This window comes from Opisthocomus hoazin, chromosome 6 (assembly GCF_030867145.1).
Source record: "Opisthocomus hoazin isolate bOpiHoa1 chromosome 6, bOpiHoa1.hap1, whole genome shotgun sequence".
NCBI classification, from domain to species: Eukaryota; Metazoa; Chordata; class Aves; order Opisthocomiformes; family Opisthocomidae; genus Opisthocomus; species Opisthocomus hoazin.
This window is the reverse complement of record NC_134419.1, coordinates 59569272-59589613: the sequence shown is the minus strand read 5'-3', so window position 1 is coordinate 59589613 and position 20342 is coordinate 59569272. Positions and strand designations below refer to the sequence as shown.

At 42.8% G+C, this 20342-nt stretch overlaps 1 protein-coding gene across 4 annotated transcripts in view; it reads left to right on the top strand.

Moving 5' to 3' along the window:
• ARHGAP22 (Rho GTPase activating protein 22) overlaps positions 1-20342 on the top strand; it is a 170211-nt gene that overhangs the window by 22749 nt on the left and 127120 nt on the right. For 3 of the 4 annotated variants that reach the window (XM_075423344.1, XM_075423343.1, XM_075423342.1), the window contains exon 3: positions 14910-14997. The exons of the other annotated variant lie outside the window; for it this stretch is intronic. In XM_075423344.1, the coding sequence (XP_075279459.1) occupies positions 14910-14997 (88 nt within the window). The remainder of the gene's footprint in view (positions 1-14909; positions 14998-20342) is intronic. 4 annotated transcript variants of the gene reach the window in all.

Genomic DNA, 20342 nt, shown 5'->3' with positions numbered 1-20342 from the left:
AGTAGACCATGGAAAGAAAATGGACAGAGGAAAGGGATGGGATTAGAATATTTAGGAGCTAGCTAAGAGGTCAGCTAGTGGTTAGGTAATTTAATAACAACCACTAAATGATAACTGAATAAGTTGAACCACAGTAGGGCTACTTAAAAAGGTAAGTTTAGATCAGCTGTATCAGTTTGTCCCTGGGACAACAAATGTGTGCAAGAAAGCTTTCTAAAACACATTTATTCTTGCAAAAGACTTAGGAGGTTCTAATTAACTGCGTGCTGAGTAGCTGTAGGGCAGTTTGCTGATGATAAAGGGCAATAAGCAGTCACCATGCAACATTCCCACAGGCATGTGACGTATTTAACTTGCAGCTTCTTGGCTGTGCGTATTTTAAACAATTTTTAGCAAAGTGGACATTGCAAAAGTATGTTTTTCTTAGCCAAGTGTTAATTAATGGAATTTTTTACTAACTTTTTGCTGCTTCACATGCCTTTTGTAAGTGTGTTGCGGGTCTGGCACCAATCTCTTACAATTTAATGTGATTCTCTAAAACCACATAATGAGAGGACAGTGGTCCTGCACCTAGGGTAAATGCAGAGCTGAGGACATTGCAATTGTCATAGTGCTGGACTCAACATTAAATTCAGGATGATTTTCTGCTTCTCTGATCCTTCTATATCTACAGCACTTAGTGGGAGGGGTGGGAGGGTGGTTTTGCTGTCCTACAGTACGGGATAAAGTTTAAAGCTGAGATGAAGAATTTCTGATTCAATTTCTTCAATATGCATGTAAAATATTCTTGCAGCATTTGAGCTAAGGGCGTTCCTAGTTGCTGTAGTGTATTATGCAGTATGTCTCATGTAGTCATTTTTTTGACTGTCAGGCCAGCGTCATTGAACAGAGGGAACATACTTGGATAAGCCAGCCAGTGTCCCTGTACTGCTGCCTCCTGTTGAGTCAGTACAGGCATTATAGAGTGACAGAAAACCTGTGTGATCATCACCATCCACACACTCATTATAGCCTATGATTAAACTTCTTGATACAGCTGCATGCTTAACTGCTACACTTAAATTTCATTGCAGAGTGAGAGCGGAAATGAATTTTTCCCCGGTGAGCCTGGCACACGCATGGTAGCTGCATGAGGACATTGGCTGTATCTTTTGTCTTGCACTTACCTAATCAGGGATTTGATCCATCATTATGGATAGACTGCTGTGTAAAGGCTAGAGAGACTTGAACTTGATGATATAACCTGTTGTTGCTCAGGATTCTGCAAGCAACAGCTAGATTTTGCACTTTTAAGACAAGAACCTTATCTTCCTGTACAATGCATGAAGAGAGCTGGGTACTTCTGAACTGTATCAGTGAATGTAATGAGAAAGGAGCTGCCTCAGGTAGTCATGTTGGAAAGGGGTTTTTTAACCTTCTCCCTTTTTTGGAACAGTGTTGTCGTACATTTATTCCTGGGGGAGGCCATTTTGTGTAAGATGATACAGGACTGTGTCCTGACTATTCTTGTAACAGCTGCAAACTAGGATTTGCATCTGACCAGCTAGGACTATGCATCCCACAGGTGAGATGTACTTTTCGAACCTGTAGATAGCTGTTGCTTGGTATTCTCTGGAATGAAGGGACGATGGTACAGGCATGCCCACAGGGCTTGGGAAGACAGCTGTGACCCTGAGAGATCTGTCACATGCCACACAGATATTTTCATCAGTTGAGATTAATCCTTCATTTCCTTCAGCTCTAAAGACACTCATGCTTCTTTTAAATCTTTCTGTTTTAAATATTCAGTAAGACCTGCCAGCTTGTGTGCAAAAACTAAATCAATAGCTTCACTGAAATTCCTGTTGATATTCTGCCTATTTGATTATTTATATGTACTCTGTGAGAGGGTCATATTGTTTATCTGACAAAGTCAAGTGAGATTTATGCCATAATATTTCAAGAGACAAACCTTAAATAATGTCTTTTTGTTTATGGATGTTGCATTGCCTATTTTTATGAAAAACTGTGCTTCCAGGTCCTTGGAGGGAATTGTAGATATTTTTCCTTTGAAAATAATGCTGAAAAGATGGAGCTTTTATCTAATGACAGGAGAATGGTGTAGGCTTACTGGAGTGCAGGGGAGTTACTCTGTGGTCTTAATGGATCAAGTACTGTTGAAGGTGTGTGTGTGCCATATGACATAATTGCAGTCCACTCCATCAGACTGACTTCTGTGCTGAAGGTTAGAGGGTGAACTTGCAGCCATTGCTTTTCTTGAGTATTTTCTCAGGTGCCCTCATGAGGAAAGGGAGGAGGACTGACCTGCAAAGAGCTTTTGGTGCTCCTACTAACTCTGTCAATATACGTGTGGGTTTTTAAAGTAGCTTTGCAGTTTTTTCTGTTCCCAGAGTAGGAGGTAGCATGTGCCCCTCCCCAATTTCCAATGGAACAGAAGCCACTCTGTAGCTAATTCACTAACCTTTCTTTCAGTCTTGCCTTGGTATGATAAAAGGCTTTAGTGCATCTGCAGTGGGCTTGAATTTTGCACTCTAGAAAACAGCAGAATTTTCTAGAATGTGTTCTGGCCACTGGACTCTAAAGATGATGTTGTATATGATATTTTTCTGTACCATTTTGAAATAACTTGTGATGCATCTGCAATTTTGTCATGTTGCCTTTCCACTGTCTTCCTCTTATCTTTGGAATGCCTTCAGCATGTCTTCTAGTTTCTGTGAACCTCAAAGTGAAAATGTAGGACAGTAGGATTGGGAGGGAAGGGTGCTGAAAGTTTATCCTTGTTGTTGACTTGTTTTTCCTTCATTTTAAAGCTCGCAACCATTCTAGATAAACCACTCAGTATGAACTTTGCTAAGTACTCTTCTATATTGTGTCCTTCCCTTCACTAGGTAGGGGACAAGAACAGCGCCCTGACGCTGTTCTGCAGCACTACCTGGAGAGCCTACTAGACGATTAGAGCTGACTGTTCTAGTCAGTGAACAAACACAGCAACAACGTGATCTCCACATACAAGACTTTATAATGGGGCACCCAAAAGGGGAAGTGAGAGTAGCAGGACAGCTACATATGTGATATGAAGGGGGGGTCATAACACACAAACTTGGCGAATGTTTTTGTTCATTACACTGGATACCTGGAGAATACACACTGAGGTTGGTAATAGGAATTAACCAGCTGTTAGGTAATACCTACTAATAGCGGGACTTTTTGACACTTCTCCCCCTTCTCTAAGGGATCTGCGTGTTCCTGTAAATCTATGTCCTCTCAGACTATCTGCAAGTTTTCTGAGCGTTTCTTATCGGTAAAATCCACCTGGTGGTTTTCAGTTTTCTTGTTTAAACATAGCATGTGCTTTGCAAGGTGGAGCAAAGCTGTGCTTACGTATGAAACAGACTGGAATTTCATCCTCCTTGAAGTCACTGTGGAGATTATTAGCTGCTAATGAAGACGGATTTGTTTTGTTTTTCTTGTAGAAACAGGCAGCAAACACCTGGAAAATCTTTGCAATAACCAGTCTTTGTTGTTCCACCTACTCCATCAGCAATATGCAGGCTGCACTGTTGCTGTTCATCATAACCTGTAGGTGCTCCTGTAACCCTCCAGTCCAGTGTGATTTGTAGGTATAGCTTGACAGGAGGAATACAGAAATCTGTTATAGCCTTGGTTTAGTGGTTTCTAATATGTGTTCGGCTTTGCAAGTCGAAAATTTTCCCCCCAAAAAAACCTTGTTCCAGTAACGTTAGTGAGAAACTTTCCATTATTTTCCCAAAAACAACTGTGGCTGTCCTGGGTTCGGCCAGGACAGGGTTTTCACCAGAATCCAGGAAGGGACACAGCTGGGCAGGCTGACCCCACCTGGCCAAACAGAGCAGGGTATTCCATACCATGTGCCATCATGCTGGGGTCCGGTGGGGGGGAGTGGGGCGACGGGAGCTCTCTCGCAGCTCGGGAGTTCACAGCGGCGGGAGCGGCTCTCTGGGTTGTGCGGTTTGTGTTGTTTTCTCCTTATCTGTATCGTTGTTGTTCCCGTTCCCTTTGTTTGCTGTTCTGTTAAACTGCCTTTATCCCGACCCACCAGTTTTTGCCTGTTTGTTTCCATTCTCCTCCGCACCCCAGTGGGGGGAGGGGTGGCCGTGTGGCGCTTTTGTTGCCGGCCACAGCCAAACCAGAACTTAAATTTGGCACCCAACGTGGGGCGGGGATAACGGCAGGGCTAAGCAGCGTGTGTTAAAACAGTTTTCTTAGATTTTGTTACAATTTGTTGTACACATTTACTGTGTTAGTTAAACAGTCGCTGGTAAAAAGTGTTGCTGACTTTGATCAAATGGCTGTGGTATGTAAATCCGTACCTGGTGTACTTGTTCCCTGTGGGGATGTTCATTACCTTGGGGAAAAGGATGAGGATGATGATTTTGCTGTACTGCATGATATCGACTTATGACATGATAACATCACTGTGCATGAAATTAGGCTCGCATTTGCATGTGGCACTGCAGTCTTTTCCATACCTCTCATCCTATGTCTTAGAATTTGTTAATAATCGAACCCAAACTGTGGGGAAAACCAGAGGGGACACCTTCTCCCATTCTTTGCCCTCCCTCTCTCTTTCAGGCTGGTCCTAACGGCTATTGAGAATTTCGAGTACCCGTGGGATGCTCAGGCCAGCACGCTCCTATTGTTGTGCCTCCTGAATGGGTTGCAGGTTTTGTTTAGGGTTAAACAGGTAGTTAAGAACATCGTGCAGAGACCTGCCCCGGGGCTGGGTAGCTCTGAGTGGCTGGGTGTGTGGGACAGCATGGGCAAGTACCTAGGGCAGTGGGCACCCCTAGTGTTTTTTAAACTCACACCTGAGCAAGTGTAGAATCCCGACAAACTAGAAAAATATCTGCAAAAAGTGTGCTGCCACCCTGGGAACTCCAGAGAGACACAAATCACCGCAACGTGCTGGGGTCTGACCCATGCCTACTGAGCTTCGCTGTTCAACACTGTTCAGTGCCCTAAAGGGGAAGGGGGAGGAAAACGAAGCGGCAGGCACTGCGTCTGACACTGCCCCCCCAGCCGGCCCTGCAGCCCCTCCAGCCCAGCAGGCAATCACAGCCCCCCCCGACCGGCACCACCGCTGCCACTGACACAATCGCAGGCACAGCAGCAGCTCCAGCCCCAGCTCCGGCAGCAGGCATTGTGGCTGAGCCCAATAATCAACCTGTGCCGGCAGCAGTTGCCCCTGTAAAACTAAAGAAAGATGCGAAGAAAGCAGATCGCACCGGAAGGGATGACAATGAGCCAGGGTCGTCGCAGGAGATAGAGACAGAGATCATCACCCGGTCCCTGTCCCTGAGCGTGCTGCGAGACATGCGGAAAGATTTCAGCCGCCACCCAGGCGAACACATTGTCACCTGGCTGCTGCGGTGCTGGGATAACGGGGCCAGCAGCTTGGAATTAGAGGGCAAGGAAGCCAAGCAGCTGGGATCCCTGGCCAGGGAAGGCGGCATTGACAAGGCCATTGGGAAAAAGGAACAAGTCCTCAGCCTCTGGAGGAGACTTTTTTCCAGTGCTCTAAGAACAGACCCTTTTCCTGTCATTTGGGGTGGAGAAGTGATTGCATAGCAGTAATTTCACAAGTATCGGGATGTGAACTGGTCATGGTAATTGATGTGCGTGGCCTTAAATGATAGCAAGTCAAGCAGCTGAAATTTTTCTTGAAAATATGTGAGCTCAGTGCATCCGTGGTTAATTACTACTTGCTGTTGATGCTGACAATTTCTTTTTTTCCCCCCCTCCATATTGCTCAGCGGCACTAATTAAAATAATGCTTTAAGAAAAAAGGGTAGCATTGAGGTTCTTATGGAGTGAGAGAGGGGGAAAGAAAATTATATTCTCTACAAGAAAATTATATTCTCTGCCTTCACTACTTCTCCAGTTTCTTTCCATCTTTAAAATATTTAGTGGTTGTTCCTCTCAACTACTAACACCAGTGTAGTTGTTCTGACATTTCTCCAGCCTGAAATATGCAGAGTATATCTCCAGTGGTGGCTTTGGATGCAGTAATCTTCATTTCTCTGCATCTCAAATATAATTTAAAGATGCAAATTCTCTTTAAAGAAAGAAGAAAAAAATAGCACCTTTTTAATTGCACAACTCTTTCAAAGATCTTGAACTAATTCCATAGACTCGGTTTCCTTTGTGGATCCAGCTGCAGTTACAGGGACAATTGCCAGTATATTATAGTCAGAAGAAATGTGACACAGACAACTTAGTTGTTAGATTGGTGTAATGTAGCAAACTTGTAGTTGGGTATATCCTGTGGCACAGTAGATCCGCCTTGTGATCCAAAGTGCTGGTTTAAGAATGAGTCTCTGGGAAGAATCATTTGCTGTGTTTGGAATGATAGGGTTGGCTTTTTAGCCGTTGAGATTGCAAAGAAGTCTCTGAGTATAGCTGATGCAGGAATGTATGCTGGCAGCCTGAGCCAGCAAGTCACCTTTTTTTGTCTGTTATTGCCACAACTATTATTGAATGTCTAGATGATGAACGACAGAGGTAAGGGAGCTCTTCTACAGGTTCATGCTTGTGTAGCTCTAGAAAAGTTTTTTGCAAACATCTAGGAAAGCTTCCTTTGTAATTTTGCTCTCTGTTCCTGGCCTGAGACTTAAGTCAGCTGTTGCCTCAGATCCTCATCAGTTGAACTGTGAGTCTGTCCTTAGCCTGCTTTAAATATGAGGCAGTTTGACTTCCGTGTTGTTCACTGAGGCTAAGGCTGGTCATGAGTTAGCTTAGGCTAATATGATCATTAGAATTCAGGAGCAGAGATAATTAATTGGTATAAAGCTGTTGTTGAAATTTTGTTCCATGTTCAGCTAAAGTCAAGATGTTCATGTAGTGAGTTCATCATCTTCCATCTGGGATTCAGAAATGCATACCTGAGGGCAGATTTGAACCCTACTATTCCCTCTTCTATCTTGCAACCATTTGTAATGGTGACTGAAGTGCTGTGTTAAAGGCAGTGGTGTAAGAATTAGGATGATCAGTGTTCTGGCACCAGATGTGTTTGTTGAAGAACTCAGTCAAGAAAAGGAAAGTTTCCACTCGCGTTTCCTGTGTCACAGCTTTTCATTACCAAACCCTGTCTCCACAGAGCCTGGTACAGGGCAGGACTTCTCAGCTGGTTGTGTTAGGGAGGACTACAGCAATACCTTTAAGGTACAAACATTTGTCATCTTAAGATTCTTCCTCAAAGCATGAAGCCCTCAAAAGGGCACAAGATGATGCTATCAGCAGAAATTGGATTTGAACCTCCAGCTTGTAGTAGCCTGGCTCTTGAGATCTTCAGACATCTCAGGATCCCAAAGCCTGAGGGAGTGAGGAATAACTTTGTCATGAATTGAAGTTTATTTCTGGGGCATGCTTTGACATATATCATGTTAGACCTTGGGGAATTTAAACTGATTTAATCCGTCACTAACTTCCCAAGCAAGATTGCTAATGCAGTCTGAGTGGCTGCTGGACAAGGAGACATCAATCCATTCAAATTCAGTAATGTTTTTCTGCAAGTGACAGCAACTGTCAGAATTTATACACCCTTCCTGCTAAGATAAACTGGTTTTTTTTCTATATTTTCGTCTCTGTTTTTTCAGAGTTCTCCATAGTGTACCAGGCAGATTGGACAGCTGTGAACTATGTACTTTGTTACCCTCTGGAGAAGCATTTCATCTGCTAAAAGGACTGCTTATATAAGATAGAAGAGCTCAGCACAATTTGCTGATGTGTGCAGAGAGAAACGCACAAGAAGCTCATCTGAAGATCTTCGCTATATATGCACACCTATGACTTAAAGTACTTTCCAGAGACGGGCCTAGGCTGCAAGCTTTTCTTGGGTTTTATAGGTAGAGCAAGCATCCCACAATTCTCCTTTCAGAAAAATCGTTCTTCTTGTTCTCTTATTTCCCTACTCTTCTTCCACTTGTTATGCTGCTGGCTCAACTTGCTGCAACTTCATTGCATAGCTGAATGGGGTACACACTGGCAAGGACAAAGTAGCTCCCATTGGCACTGTGGTTGCAGCAAGTCCTGCATTCCTTCCACTGCAGTTGTTTTTATGTTTGTTTTTTAAACGGCTTCTGCTACATAGTGATCTTCTTCTCCTCCGTTTCATCAAAACTGGTTAAAATGAGAATAAGAAACAAGCCTATGGGGCAAATGGGATCCACCCACGAGTAATGAGGGAGCTGGCAGAGGAGGTGACCAAGCTACTCTCCATCATTTATCAGCAGTCCTGGCTAACAGGGGAGGTCCCAGGTGGCTAGAGGCTCACCAATGTGACACTCATCTACAAGAAGAGCCAGAAGAAGGATCCAGGGAACTGCAGGCCTGTCAGCCTGACGTCGATGCTGGGGAAGATAAGGGAGCAGTTCATCTTGAATGTGCTCACCAGGCATGTGCAGAACAACCAGGGGATCAGGCCCAGCCAACATGGGTTTATGAAAGGCACGTCCTGCTTGACCAACCTGATCTCCTCCTATGACCAGGTTACCCTCCTAGTGAACGAGAGAAAGGCTGTGGATATTGTCTACCTGGATTTTAGTAAGGCCTTTGATACTGTCTCCCACATCATTCTCCTAGACAAGCTGGCAGCTCATGGCTTAGACAGGTGTATTCTTTGCTGGGTAAAAAACTGTCTGGATGGCTGAGCCCAGAGAGTTGTGGTGAGTGGAGTTAAATCCAGTTGGTGGCTTGCCACGAGTGGTGTCCCCAGGGCTCAGTTTTGGGGTCAGTCTTGTTTAATATCTTTATCAGTAATCTGGCTGAGGGGATTGAGTGCTCCCTCAGTAGGTTTGGAGATGACACCAGACTGGGTGGGAATGTCGATCTTCTTGAGGGTAGGAAGACTCTGCAGAGGGATCTGGACAGGCTGGATCACTGAGCTGAGGTCAAGTGCCGGGTCCTGCACTTGGGTCACAACAACCCCATGCAATGCTACAGGCTTGGGGAGGAGTGGCTGGAAAGCTGCCCAGTGGAAAAGGACCTTGGGGTGTTGCTCGACAGCCAGCTGAAGATAAACCAGCAGTGTGCCAGGTGGCCAAGAAGGCCAATAGCATCCTGGCTTGTATCAGGAACAGTGTGGCCAGCAGAAGTAGGGAAGTGATCATCCCCTGTACTAAGCACTGGTGAGGTCGCACCTCGAATGCTTTGTTCAGTTTTGGGCCCCTCACTGCAAGAATGGTGTTGAGGTACTGGAGTGTGTCTAGAGAAGGTCAGCAAAACTGGTGCAGGGTCTAGAGAACGAGTCTTACGAGGAGCAGCTGAGGGAACTGAATCTGTTTAGTCTGGAGAAGAGGAGGCTGAGGGGGGACCTTATTGCTCTCTACAACTACCTGAAAGGAGGTTGTATTGAGGTGGGTGTTGGTCTCTTCTCCCAGGTAGCCAGCGATAGGATGAGAGGTAATGGCCTTAAGTTGCATCAGGGAAGGTTTAGATTGAATATTAGGAAAAATTTCTTTACTGAAAGAGTGGTCAGGCATTGGAACAAGCTGCCCAGGGAAGTGGTGGAGTCCCCATCCCTGGAGGTGTTCAAAAAAACATGTAGATGTGGCACTTCGTGACGTGGTTTAGTAGGCATGGTGATATTGGGTTGACTGTTGGACTTGATGATCTTAGAGGTCTTTTCCAACCATAATGATTCTATGATCCTAAGTCACTTCAAGGAGAACTTTCTACAGAATTTATGAAATCAAGTATGTTCTTAAAATTATGTTCTGAAAAGGATCAAACAGTAACTGTGTTTTGTCTGGGAAATGCATTGGTTTAGGGTGTTAGTTCAAGCAATTTATACCTTTACAATCTCTTCTAGAGTAAACATCACCTTCATGTACCAAAGGTGTGTCTCACTGAAGGGGGGAAGGTGACATTGTGCCATATGGTGCATTGAGCACGAAGAAAGTCCATATGCTTAGTTTTGTTGCAGGAGAAGGGTAACCGGAGGCAAGAAAATTACAATCTTTGGAAGGCACTGCAGTGTGAGATTTTGGTTTAACCGTTTGACTTCACCTCTGATTTCAGTTTCCTGCAGAAAGATGGGCTTTCTAAAACTCTTTAGTTTGACAGCACTTTTCCATGAACTGCCGCTGCTCTTCACTGTAAATACACTCTGAATCTCCTGGTCTGTAGATACTGCTGTGCATCTTCACAGTTCCATGCCATAAACCATCAAAAAGCTGGCATATGTGTCCTTGAGGTTTGCACAAAATATTTGTGACCTGGCTATATGTATTTGCCAAGCTAACTAATTCAGGCTGAGGGAAAGAACCCTCCACAGAAGCGTGCCTTTTTCTGAAGTAACACTGAGTCCTGAGTTCTGCTTGATTATAAATGTGAGGTTTAGGTAACTGTTTCAAATGAGGATTTATGCTTGCTTTATGCTATTGGATAAGGAAGGCCTAACTCTTTATTTTGCAGTGGCTTGTAGGCACTACGCATTTTGAGACTGGCTAGTTTTGCTTAGATGGCTTCTTAAGAGAGGACTGTACCTTAAAGGAAGAGAGAGAGTGTGTAACTGTCTCTCTAACAACTTTTCTATCTATAAAATGTAAATTGGCACTCAAAGGAAAGCAGCTGTTAACATGTAAGATTACATCTTCTGAGATAAAACAATTTCCAGCTTTCAAATGATACCTGAAGCTCTGAAAGTCTGATTGGTTGGAATCAACTGATACTGTATTAGTTTTTATTGCTATATGTACATTTCTAGCTTGTGTTAATAAGATAATGACTGGAGAATATAAATTTACAGCTGAGAATATATAAACACAAATATAAGTGAAACCAACAAAGTAACCCTAAGAGCTTTTGGTTTTTAGCCAGCTTTGTGATTTTCGGGGTCCTTATTTTTCTTTTTTTGTGGCTTCTTGGCATACTTGGGTTAAAGTATTCTGAAGTCCTTACTAGTTTCAGCTGTGCAACATAGATATTTTATTTTTCTTCTGCTAGTGCTGCCATTTCACCATTTCCCTAGTGATGTTCCATACACTCCTAAAAGCGGGAGTGGCTTGAATTTCTGTGTGCAGTGTTATAACTTTAGGTTCTATTCTTCATAAAGAAGCTTTTTTAAAAGACAAAACAAAGAATTGTGACCCTCTGACCTATCCGTGTGCCCATGTGCTTCAGCCTCAGGTTGACATAGGAGCTACTTCTTTTTCTCCCCCGACTTCAGGGAACATCATTCTGTGGTGAGGCAAGCAGATACTTATGTTTAAGTTTTGTTCATTTTACCTCTTCAATATGGCGTCCCTAGGAACGTGCTCTGAAACTACTTTAAAACTTGTGCGTTCAGTATGAAGAGGAGATGGGGAGGCATTATAGACCTCTCAGTAGATCAGATTAAACCATTTTTGTTCTCAAGAACTACCTGATAGAAACTACACTGAGAAAAGTAGTCTTCCTGCTCAAGCCAAAGTATGAGACTGTTCCTTGTCAAAACATCCAAAGTTTTGTGTAAAAGCAAGATTCACAGTTCTCTCTTTGAAAATCATACTGTGTTCACTTGATCACTGGTCCTTCTTCCTGGCTGACATAATATTCCGCAACACCACCACTACTTTGCAGGAATCTCCTGAGTTGTAGCCCGCACAGGGCTTTGATTTGCTTGGGAAATTTGCTCTTTACTTTCTGGGAGAAGACAGTTTAGCCATGGTGGTAATTGATGGTATCACCTGAATTTTCAAGGATGCTGATATCAAAAGTATTTTGCCCTTCTGGACAAGGGGTCAGAGTTATATGGATGGGGAGACTAGATCTTTGTAGAAATTCTTGTTCCACGAGTCATCTGAGATTACTCAAAAGCTGGGACTTCATGGTGGAGGTTACACTGCAGAGAAGTACTTGCGCTGTCCATCTGCCCCATCCTGTTCTAGTTAAGCCCTTTACCAACTCCCTAGCCGATCACACAGGCACAGCAGCTCTGCTCTAACATTCCAGTGCAGTGCTCCTTGTTTCCTTCAGTAGAAAAAAGGAAGAAGTGTGTTGTTCAGGTCCAGCCCTTCTCCTTCATTGCTCCTGAAGCACAGCAGCTGTTCAAGTTGCAACACCCACTTTTGCAGGGGCTGCAGCAGGGAAGGAGACAAATATCTACCCAGTGGGGCTGCATGATGCTGTTTTGGGCTGCATAGCACAGCCTATTGCAGAGTGGGGCACAAGGGAAGGTACTGCTGGATAGCATGTGTAAGCTTTCTGTTTAACATCTCTTTTGAGTCCCTTTTTCCTCTTTTTAAATAAAGTTGACTTCTATCTTCCATCTTTTTCCTTCTTATTGTATCTCCTGGCAAATAAAATATTTCTGGGCTGAGTAGCCTAGAACCAGGAGTATTCAGTCTTTCACTGGATTCAGCATGCTCTGCTCACAGTTCACTCCAGCTACTAGCGTTGTGCAGCTGTTATTTTTTTTTTATGTGGACAGAATGTACACAAAAATATATAATGTCTGATTTAACACTTTCCTTCCAAGATGCTTTGTGGAGTCAGCAGATGCTGGCTTTGGCCCCTTGTAGAGTTTGGCTGGACTCCTCTGGCTGTCTTCTGAGCGGTCACCGCTGTCATCATTTAGGTTTTTTTTTTTTCCTTTCAAATGTTGATTTCTCAATTCTATGTCAAACACGTTATGAAGAATTTTAGTGTGCTACAAAACATCCAACTCCATCTTTTGCTGTTACACTAAGCACAGAATTTTTATTTTTAAATGCAAAGAAACAAAACTGAGAAAAGTAAATGAACATTTTCCTCTAAGCAAAATCAAAGATATCTAAACTGAAGGCCTCAATAATGAATCAGACTTGTTTGAGTGTTTCTTTTTTTTTCTTTCATGGTCATTTCTGCTTTTACATTCTGTAGAAGGAACAGCAATTGTCTGCACTGTTGAATATACAGCATATGTGCAATGTAGTCAGAGTAATTTTGCTTCTGGAACTTTTATTTTCTGATTTTTTTTTATTATTTCTTTTTAATGTAGCAACACCAGGGCGGTGATGCAGATCTGTTGGATATAGAGTATTATTTGTTGTTCTGTAGACTATGAATACTCAAATACAGGGTTTCTTGCATTTCTACCTTTCAACTATGCACTGGCCTGCAGTATGTGATTAACTGGAGTAGAATTTCATGAATTCTGGATGACGGGGATTCCTTGCTCTGGAACATTAATCCAGCTTGCCAAGAGGAACTAAGTGAAGGTCTATAGCCTGATGCCACTGAGGGATGGCAAAACATGGAAGAAGGTTGCTGAATCTATAGTGACATGGTAGGTTGAGTTCTGTTTTGTGAAGAACGAATTTGAGTATTTGTGGGATGCTTCAGTCTGCAACAAACAGATACTTTCAAAGCAATAAGTCATTTTTATAGGGTGGGTTTTCAAAACTGGAATGCCTACTTGTAAACCTCCATGACTCAGAGTTTATTTCCTATCTGCAGTTTTTTCCATCTCAAGCATTACTGTTCTGGTAATTTATTTGTAGTAGTTTTTGAATGTTCTGTGCTCAAAGAGTAAAACTTCATTCATTTGTATTTAACACACCTGGCTCCTTGGTTTGTTATAGTGGTTTCTGTGGTTTCTCCAAACAAAGCGTCTGTGGGAAAATGTATTGCCAGGGAAGTTATGTTATTTTTCATTACATCTGTTACAGTATAACTGGCTTCTCTATTTTATGGAGAAGATTACAAAGGTCAAATGATGAGTTGTCTTCTATTAGTTGAAATCCTGGATTGTCTATCTCATGAGACATTAATTGTATTACTAATATGGATCTAGAAGCTGACAAAGAGGGGGATGGATTTGTTTTGATTACAAATGTTGTTACGCTCCAACGTGTCTTGGATTTGGCTGTTGCCAAATTGGTCAGAGTGAATGTAACTCTGCATGTTTAGAGAAGTGTGAAAATAACTGACTGAAAAAACTTTCCTCTGCTCAGCATAAAAAGATAATTTGGACCCAGCTTCAATTCCATGGCAATTCAGTGCAGGAGTAGGAACTGCTGATTATACTCCTCATGGCTGAACTCTTGCGAGTCCCAGTTCTTACTGCCTTTTGTCTGTCTTACTGTGTGCATGCCCTAAAAAATGTTAGCTGGAAACCCTTTAAAATGTCAAAGATTAAACTACAAGAAAGAGGAGAAACAATGAGGTCCAAATAGTGCGTTCGTTCTTGTTTCCACACATGGACAAGAGCTTCCTGTGATCTGTTTCATAGCTTTTCCATAGGTGGAGATGATTTTCTTCACTTTGAAGATACTATGCCACCAGCTATGCAGAATCCTGAACTGGAATACATTGTATTAATTATGCTTGGGCTTAAGGTGAAAATGAATCTGAATTCTGGCAGTATTGGAACTTGGGAACTAAAGGGGCTCAGATTTCTTGCTAGGGAAACTGTACTCTCCAAATCTGAATCAGCTGCTGTCCTCCGGTGTCTCCCTGGGAACCTCTGTGTACTGAGAATCTCTGGGAAACAGGCCGTTTTCTTCAGTGCAGAAATAAAGACTTAGAAATAGAACTTCAGTCACCTTGTAACTTGGCAGGCTGCAACCAGAAATTAAAAGGTGAAGGAGGAGTAGAAGGAATGTGAGACAAAACTTTTGTAAGGGAGAATTAGTTACGGAAACCAAGGAGAATCACCTATGCATGTTTAGAATATTGCTATTCCAGAGAAAATATCATCTGACTGGAAGTGTCCAGTGTGAGATAAAGGACAGGTGAGGCAGGTCCTTGGGCAGCTCAATATTTTCTTGCTCAGAATGGTAAATTTGGAAAGGAGATGGACTCAGTGGAAGTGTGTGGCTTAAATTTGCTAGGTCTGCCATGTATATCTTCTTTTCCTTACCCTCTTCATAGCCTTTCCACTTTCACACTGGTGTTTGTGTCCCTTACAGGGTTTGATACTGCTGCAAGGCAGTCAGGTGAACGAGCTGCCACCTAATCCTGATGAACCAGGGAAACATCTCTTTGAAATTACTCCAGGTAGGCCAGCATTTCCTTGTACTTTCAATGTAACATCACCTCATTTCCATCAGTTGTCATTAGTGAGAACTGAACTATACTGATCACTTCACTTCTAAGTATTCTGATACACTAGTCAGCTTAACTCGAGGGACGAGAAACAAGACTTGACAGACTACTTGGTGTTCTTTGTTTTGGATATAACTGCTGCTATACCTCAGGAAAATAGTAGTTCAGGTTCATCATGCTCCCGCAGTTTTCTGTTTGGAGAGGACTCCTTGGCTAGAGTGCTGCATGGTCTCCCCAGCAGATGTGTTTTTCTGGTTGTTATGAGAGATGCTGACACAGACCATGGCACAGAACTTGTGGAAAGAGGGTATGCAGTATCTGGATGTAATTTCTTTCACGTACACTGGTCCCCCCCAATTTGTGGGGTGGGAAGGGGGGGGGGGGGGGTTTAAAAATGTTTCACTTTTGGATAAAAGGTTTAAGAAAATAGAGGAGCTGCCATGGAAGAGAGGTTAGGTAGAAAATCTAATGGTCTGTCAGCACAGTCTTAATGTAAAACTGACAAAATCATTTTAGCCTTCATATAAATGCTTCCTGTGGACTGGCGTGGTATCTCCAGGGTGTATTTAAAGTTCCCTGTTGCAGCATAGGAGCAATTGTATCCGCTGTATTCAGTTCTGATTGTAGTTGGGAGAGGACCATCCCTGTGAATAGATTTGAATGCAGTATATTTAGGAGGTAGTTTCAGCTGGCAGGATGTACAGAAAAGAAAGCTGTTGCACCACTAGCAGTGTTAGACCAGAGAAGTGAGAAAGATGAACAGGGTTAGTCCCTCTACAGCCATTTCCCGACACCTGAAGACTGAGTTCCTAGAAACAAGGAGGGAGACAAATGTAACTGTGGTAAAAATTATGCGAGTTCGCTGACTCATGCTTTACTTCATGGCCAGTTTCTCCTTCATGGATTACTTGTACATGCTTCTTAGTAGTGTTGGTGCTGTTGATAAGCCAGATAAGAGTAATTACAATAGGCTACTTTTTTATTTTTTTTTTTTAATGGAATGGTCAACACAGGGAATGCTTGTCCCTATAGTTGAATGTTATTCTTGTGGCAGCAGGTGTGCTTTTACCCGTGTCTTTGGGGTCGTTTTCTTACCCCCTAATCAAGCTGACTTAAAATGCCTGTGTTGCACACCCCTCTCAACACAGTATCAAGCAGTGCCAGAAGAACAGGCAGCGCTGCAAGTTTTTCACACCAGCAGGCAGGGTTTTGCAGTAACTCAGTCACAGCATTCTGTTTGACACACAGGAAGCTACTTGGGGAGAAGAGATTTAATTTTGTTTTCTTTTCCTTGTCACTGCACACTCTGTTAATTACTCCTTTTTCTTACACCGTACCATGCCCTCATAGGCAGGGCCCCAGAAATAGCAGGGCCTTGGGCTCACAGTTTTGCTTGCATGGAAGATCTCCTAGGAAGTGGCATTCACTTTTTGAACATGACACATCTTCTGCACCATTTTCCAAAGACTATGCACCATACTGTTGTAGAAGGACTGTGGACCTGGGATGTGCAAGCACTTGAGTGGTTGTGATTGTGAATGATTCCATGTGTTCTGGCAGTGATCTGAACTAATTGAGCCACGGACTGGCTCCGTTGTGTTTCATGCAGGTTTGAGTTTGCCCTCTGGTTTCAGGGGGGAAAATATGCTTTGTGCACTTCTTACCCAAACCGTCAGGTTGTATTACTGTAGGCTGCAAAAGAATTGTCCCGAAGTGCAGGTGGCTGTTGCTTAAGTGGAGTTGGTAAAGCAATGCCATGTGGCTACTTCAAAGAGGCTATCTAGAGGGGTGGGAAAAACTGACACCTTTCACAGAATAATTGTGAATCCCGGGACATCCATGTTCAACTTGTGCTTTTGATGTTGCTCTTCTCTGTGTTCCGCAGAAAAGCGATTCAGTCTTGGTGCACCACTATCACTGTCCTGCCTGCAAAACTGAGTGCCGAGTTTCAGCATCCATGCAGGGACAGGAATGACTCTCACACATTGATGCAATGCACAGTCGGTTCACTTTATTGCTCTGCTTGCGTGGTTATATACATTTTTCATATCTGTACATGCGATCACGCTTATTCAGATAGGCTACAGACATAAATCACGCACTGTTCACGCACCCCATATTCCCTTATGATTGGTAACTATGCACTAACGCCAACAGCAACAGACCACCTCCACGTCCTTGAACACATCTTGTTTTTGCTAACCCACATCATGTGCCCTATCAGAACTTTCTCAATTGCTATTCTTAGATGCCCTTTCCAGCGGCCTGTTCAGTTATGCTAACTGTTCTGCTTAAGCGGCTTAGTCATACTAACTCTCAAGCTACATCAACGCCAACAATTGAGATGTTTTCTCTACCTTGTGTAGATAAATCCCTTCATGTTTGTAGCAAGCTTAGTTGCTACATGGACAGCACGTATTGAAAAATGCTACAAATAGGCAATCAATACAGAATGTGACTTGGCACAGAAGTCACTGGAGATTGTGGCCTGAAGAGTTCCCCAGTCTTTTCACAGTACATTTATTCTGTACTGGTTTTGGCATAAATGCCTTTTCTTTTTTGCATGTCTTCTGAAATTACTGTGTTGTGTGTGATTGCCAGCCTGCAGAACACCCCACACAGTGAGCAGCTCTAAAATGGATGCCAGATAGGAAGGGGAGCATGAATGATCTTGCAGGACACAAACCATTATTTTCCATCACTTCCCATCTTCCCTTGTGTTGGATGCATGGCCATGATCGTATCTCTACCTAACTGTGCTTCAGTTCTTCCACCGTAAACTAGGACTGTACAGTTTCTATAGGGATGATGAGATTTTTTTTCAGTCTTCTTAACTAAGTTGGGGATCTTGTGATTACGAATACATTCCATAGCTTTAAATATAGATATGGGATTTTGCTGTGCTTGTAAGTAGTAGAGCTTTAACTAAGAAAATGAAGAACTGAGTGCAGCATTCCTAAAATGTTTCAGGACATATCAGTGTCCTGATACCAACTTACCTGGCAAAGAATAGAGGCCGAGATCTCCCAGCAAGGAAATGTCCAAAGCTTTCTAAAGTCTGTGGTACAAATTACCTCCAAAAACCTATTTCATGATCAATAGCTAGGGCTTTCAGAATCCTTGTTGCTGGAACTGTTGCTGGAATCTTCCCACCTTTCCTCTGCTGCAGGCTATGGGATCTTGGCTGTGGGAGCTGCTTCCTCAGAGCCCAGTGACTAGAGCAACATCATGTCCTGTGCTGTAACAGAGCATGTATCGATTGTCTGCTGAGTAACAAGAACTAATGATGGGCATTGTGTATTATTCATGTTTCATCAAGTCCATTTGTAAGCTGTATGACATAGCTGGGAGAAGGGTTAACTAGGGACATGAGATACTGCAGAACAGTTCTACAGTCAAACCAGTGTTAGATCTGAAATGTTCTTTATCCTCTTTTCTGGGGAAACTACGTAAATTTCTGGACCCTTTTTAACCCATTCATGGTTTCTTCCCTGACAGTTAGTGAAGTTCAAAGTGGAATGGCAGGTTAAGCTGTGGGCTCAAGTTGCTGTCATGTTCCAGTGCACATTAGCAAGTGGGGGGTACGTTTTTATAAAATTATCAGGGTAGTATTGAGGTCAGGTGCAAAGCTTTAAGCGTTTGGGGTAGTCATCACACAGCAGCTGGTATTTCTGGATGGAATTAACTGCTACATGTTGCTTGGGAAAGGAGTGCAAATCTGGTAACAGAAACAGCAGCTGAGTGATTACTAGTGGCAACAAAGCACCCATGTGTTAGCCTGAGGTTACAGGGCATTTCAGAGTGGTGTAACACAGTGTGTATGAAGCACAGGAATTGATCTCTGAGAATGTCTTAAGGAATACTGATGGTTTAAATACTCCTGAGCTCTTACCCTTTAGGAAGATGGTGCTTTTAATGCTCTGTGGAAAACAGTCCACGTGGTTTTATTATCTGGTCTTTGCAGCACTACGAGATGCTCAAGCTCCTCGGCAGAGTCAGAGAGAATTCTCTGATATAGTAATGTTTTTAGAGTCAAGGAAGGAAGTCATAAAAATGTTCAGAAGTCATTCTGAAGTGAAAAGCTTTGTCTTTTGATAAGTGTGGCAAGGGTTATTACCAACTGATTGGAGAATACTTTTTCTTTGTAGAAAATTTGGTGACTTTTAAGAAGATTCTTCCATTCTGCTTCAGAATAGATTCAACTGATCTCTTCATGGAGAGTAAGAGCTGAAAGATAGAAACATGAACGAGAAATTTTTTCATGGATTACCTGGTACCTCTTTGACTAACTTCCTCTTCTGCGATGCAGGAGACCCAAGCTTCTGTTCCACTGGACTTAGACCAGGAACCTGAAACTGTCACCTGCATAGTGAACAAGTACCCTCAGTGACTACTGGTTCTTTTTCCAGGAAAGGTGTTTTTACTTCTTTTTTTACTATGAAATAATTCTAGACTAATGCTTTTCTCCAAAGAAAATGTTCCCTTTTGCATTTTAACAAACTGGTACATTAGGGTTGAAAGCAGCCTTGCTGGAAAAATTCCTGACAAAAACTCTTGGTACACATCTTGGTGTCTCCTTGTCACTCAGGACAGCTAGTTTCTGTTTCTTGTCACAGCGCTTTCTAGCAAGGTGAACAGTGACGGCTCTTAGCTGGGTCTTCCTGTGAAAATAAGAGTACAGTTTTGTGATAAGTTTAATTTGATTTCACTGGAAAATACTGCTAAAGGGGTTGATCTTGCTTTCCCCCCTTTCCTCTTGGCTTCTTCCCTAATATCTAATCACCTCTTTCACTTCAGGTCTTATGGCTGAAAAAACAGTTTTCAAACCAGTTGGACTTCAGATTGATCCAATGAAGATTGATGAAAGCTGCACCTTCAGGTTGTTTTTTGTGCTCCAGTTGAGTAACACCACCAGCCCTCTCTATAGCAAGGCAGTTCATTCCTCTTCAGAACTGTTGTCTCAGGCTTTTCGTAGGCTCAGCCAGAGCAAAGATGACTGCCTATGCTTGATTTACATGTAAAAGACTATTTCAAAACTTTAGAAGTCAGAGCTCTGTAGCATTCTATTTAATTAATTATAAAGATTGAGTTCAATATAGGCAGCTTGCCCTTATGAAAGGGACCTGCATTCAGTAGTGACTCCTCTAATACTGGACTAGGGGGTTGCATTTTGCCAGGAGTTAGGCTGGGCAGAGTAAAATGCCTCATCTAGGAACTCTCGTGCAGGGTTTATGTAGAAGCTATTTCACTGCCTTTTTTGTGCTGTGTGACAAGTAGGAAACAAAGAAAGGCAGAAC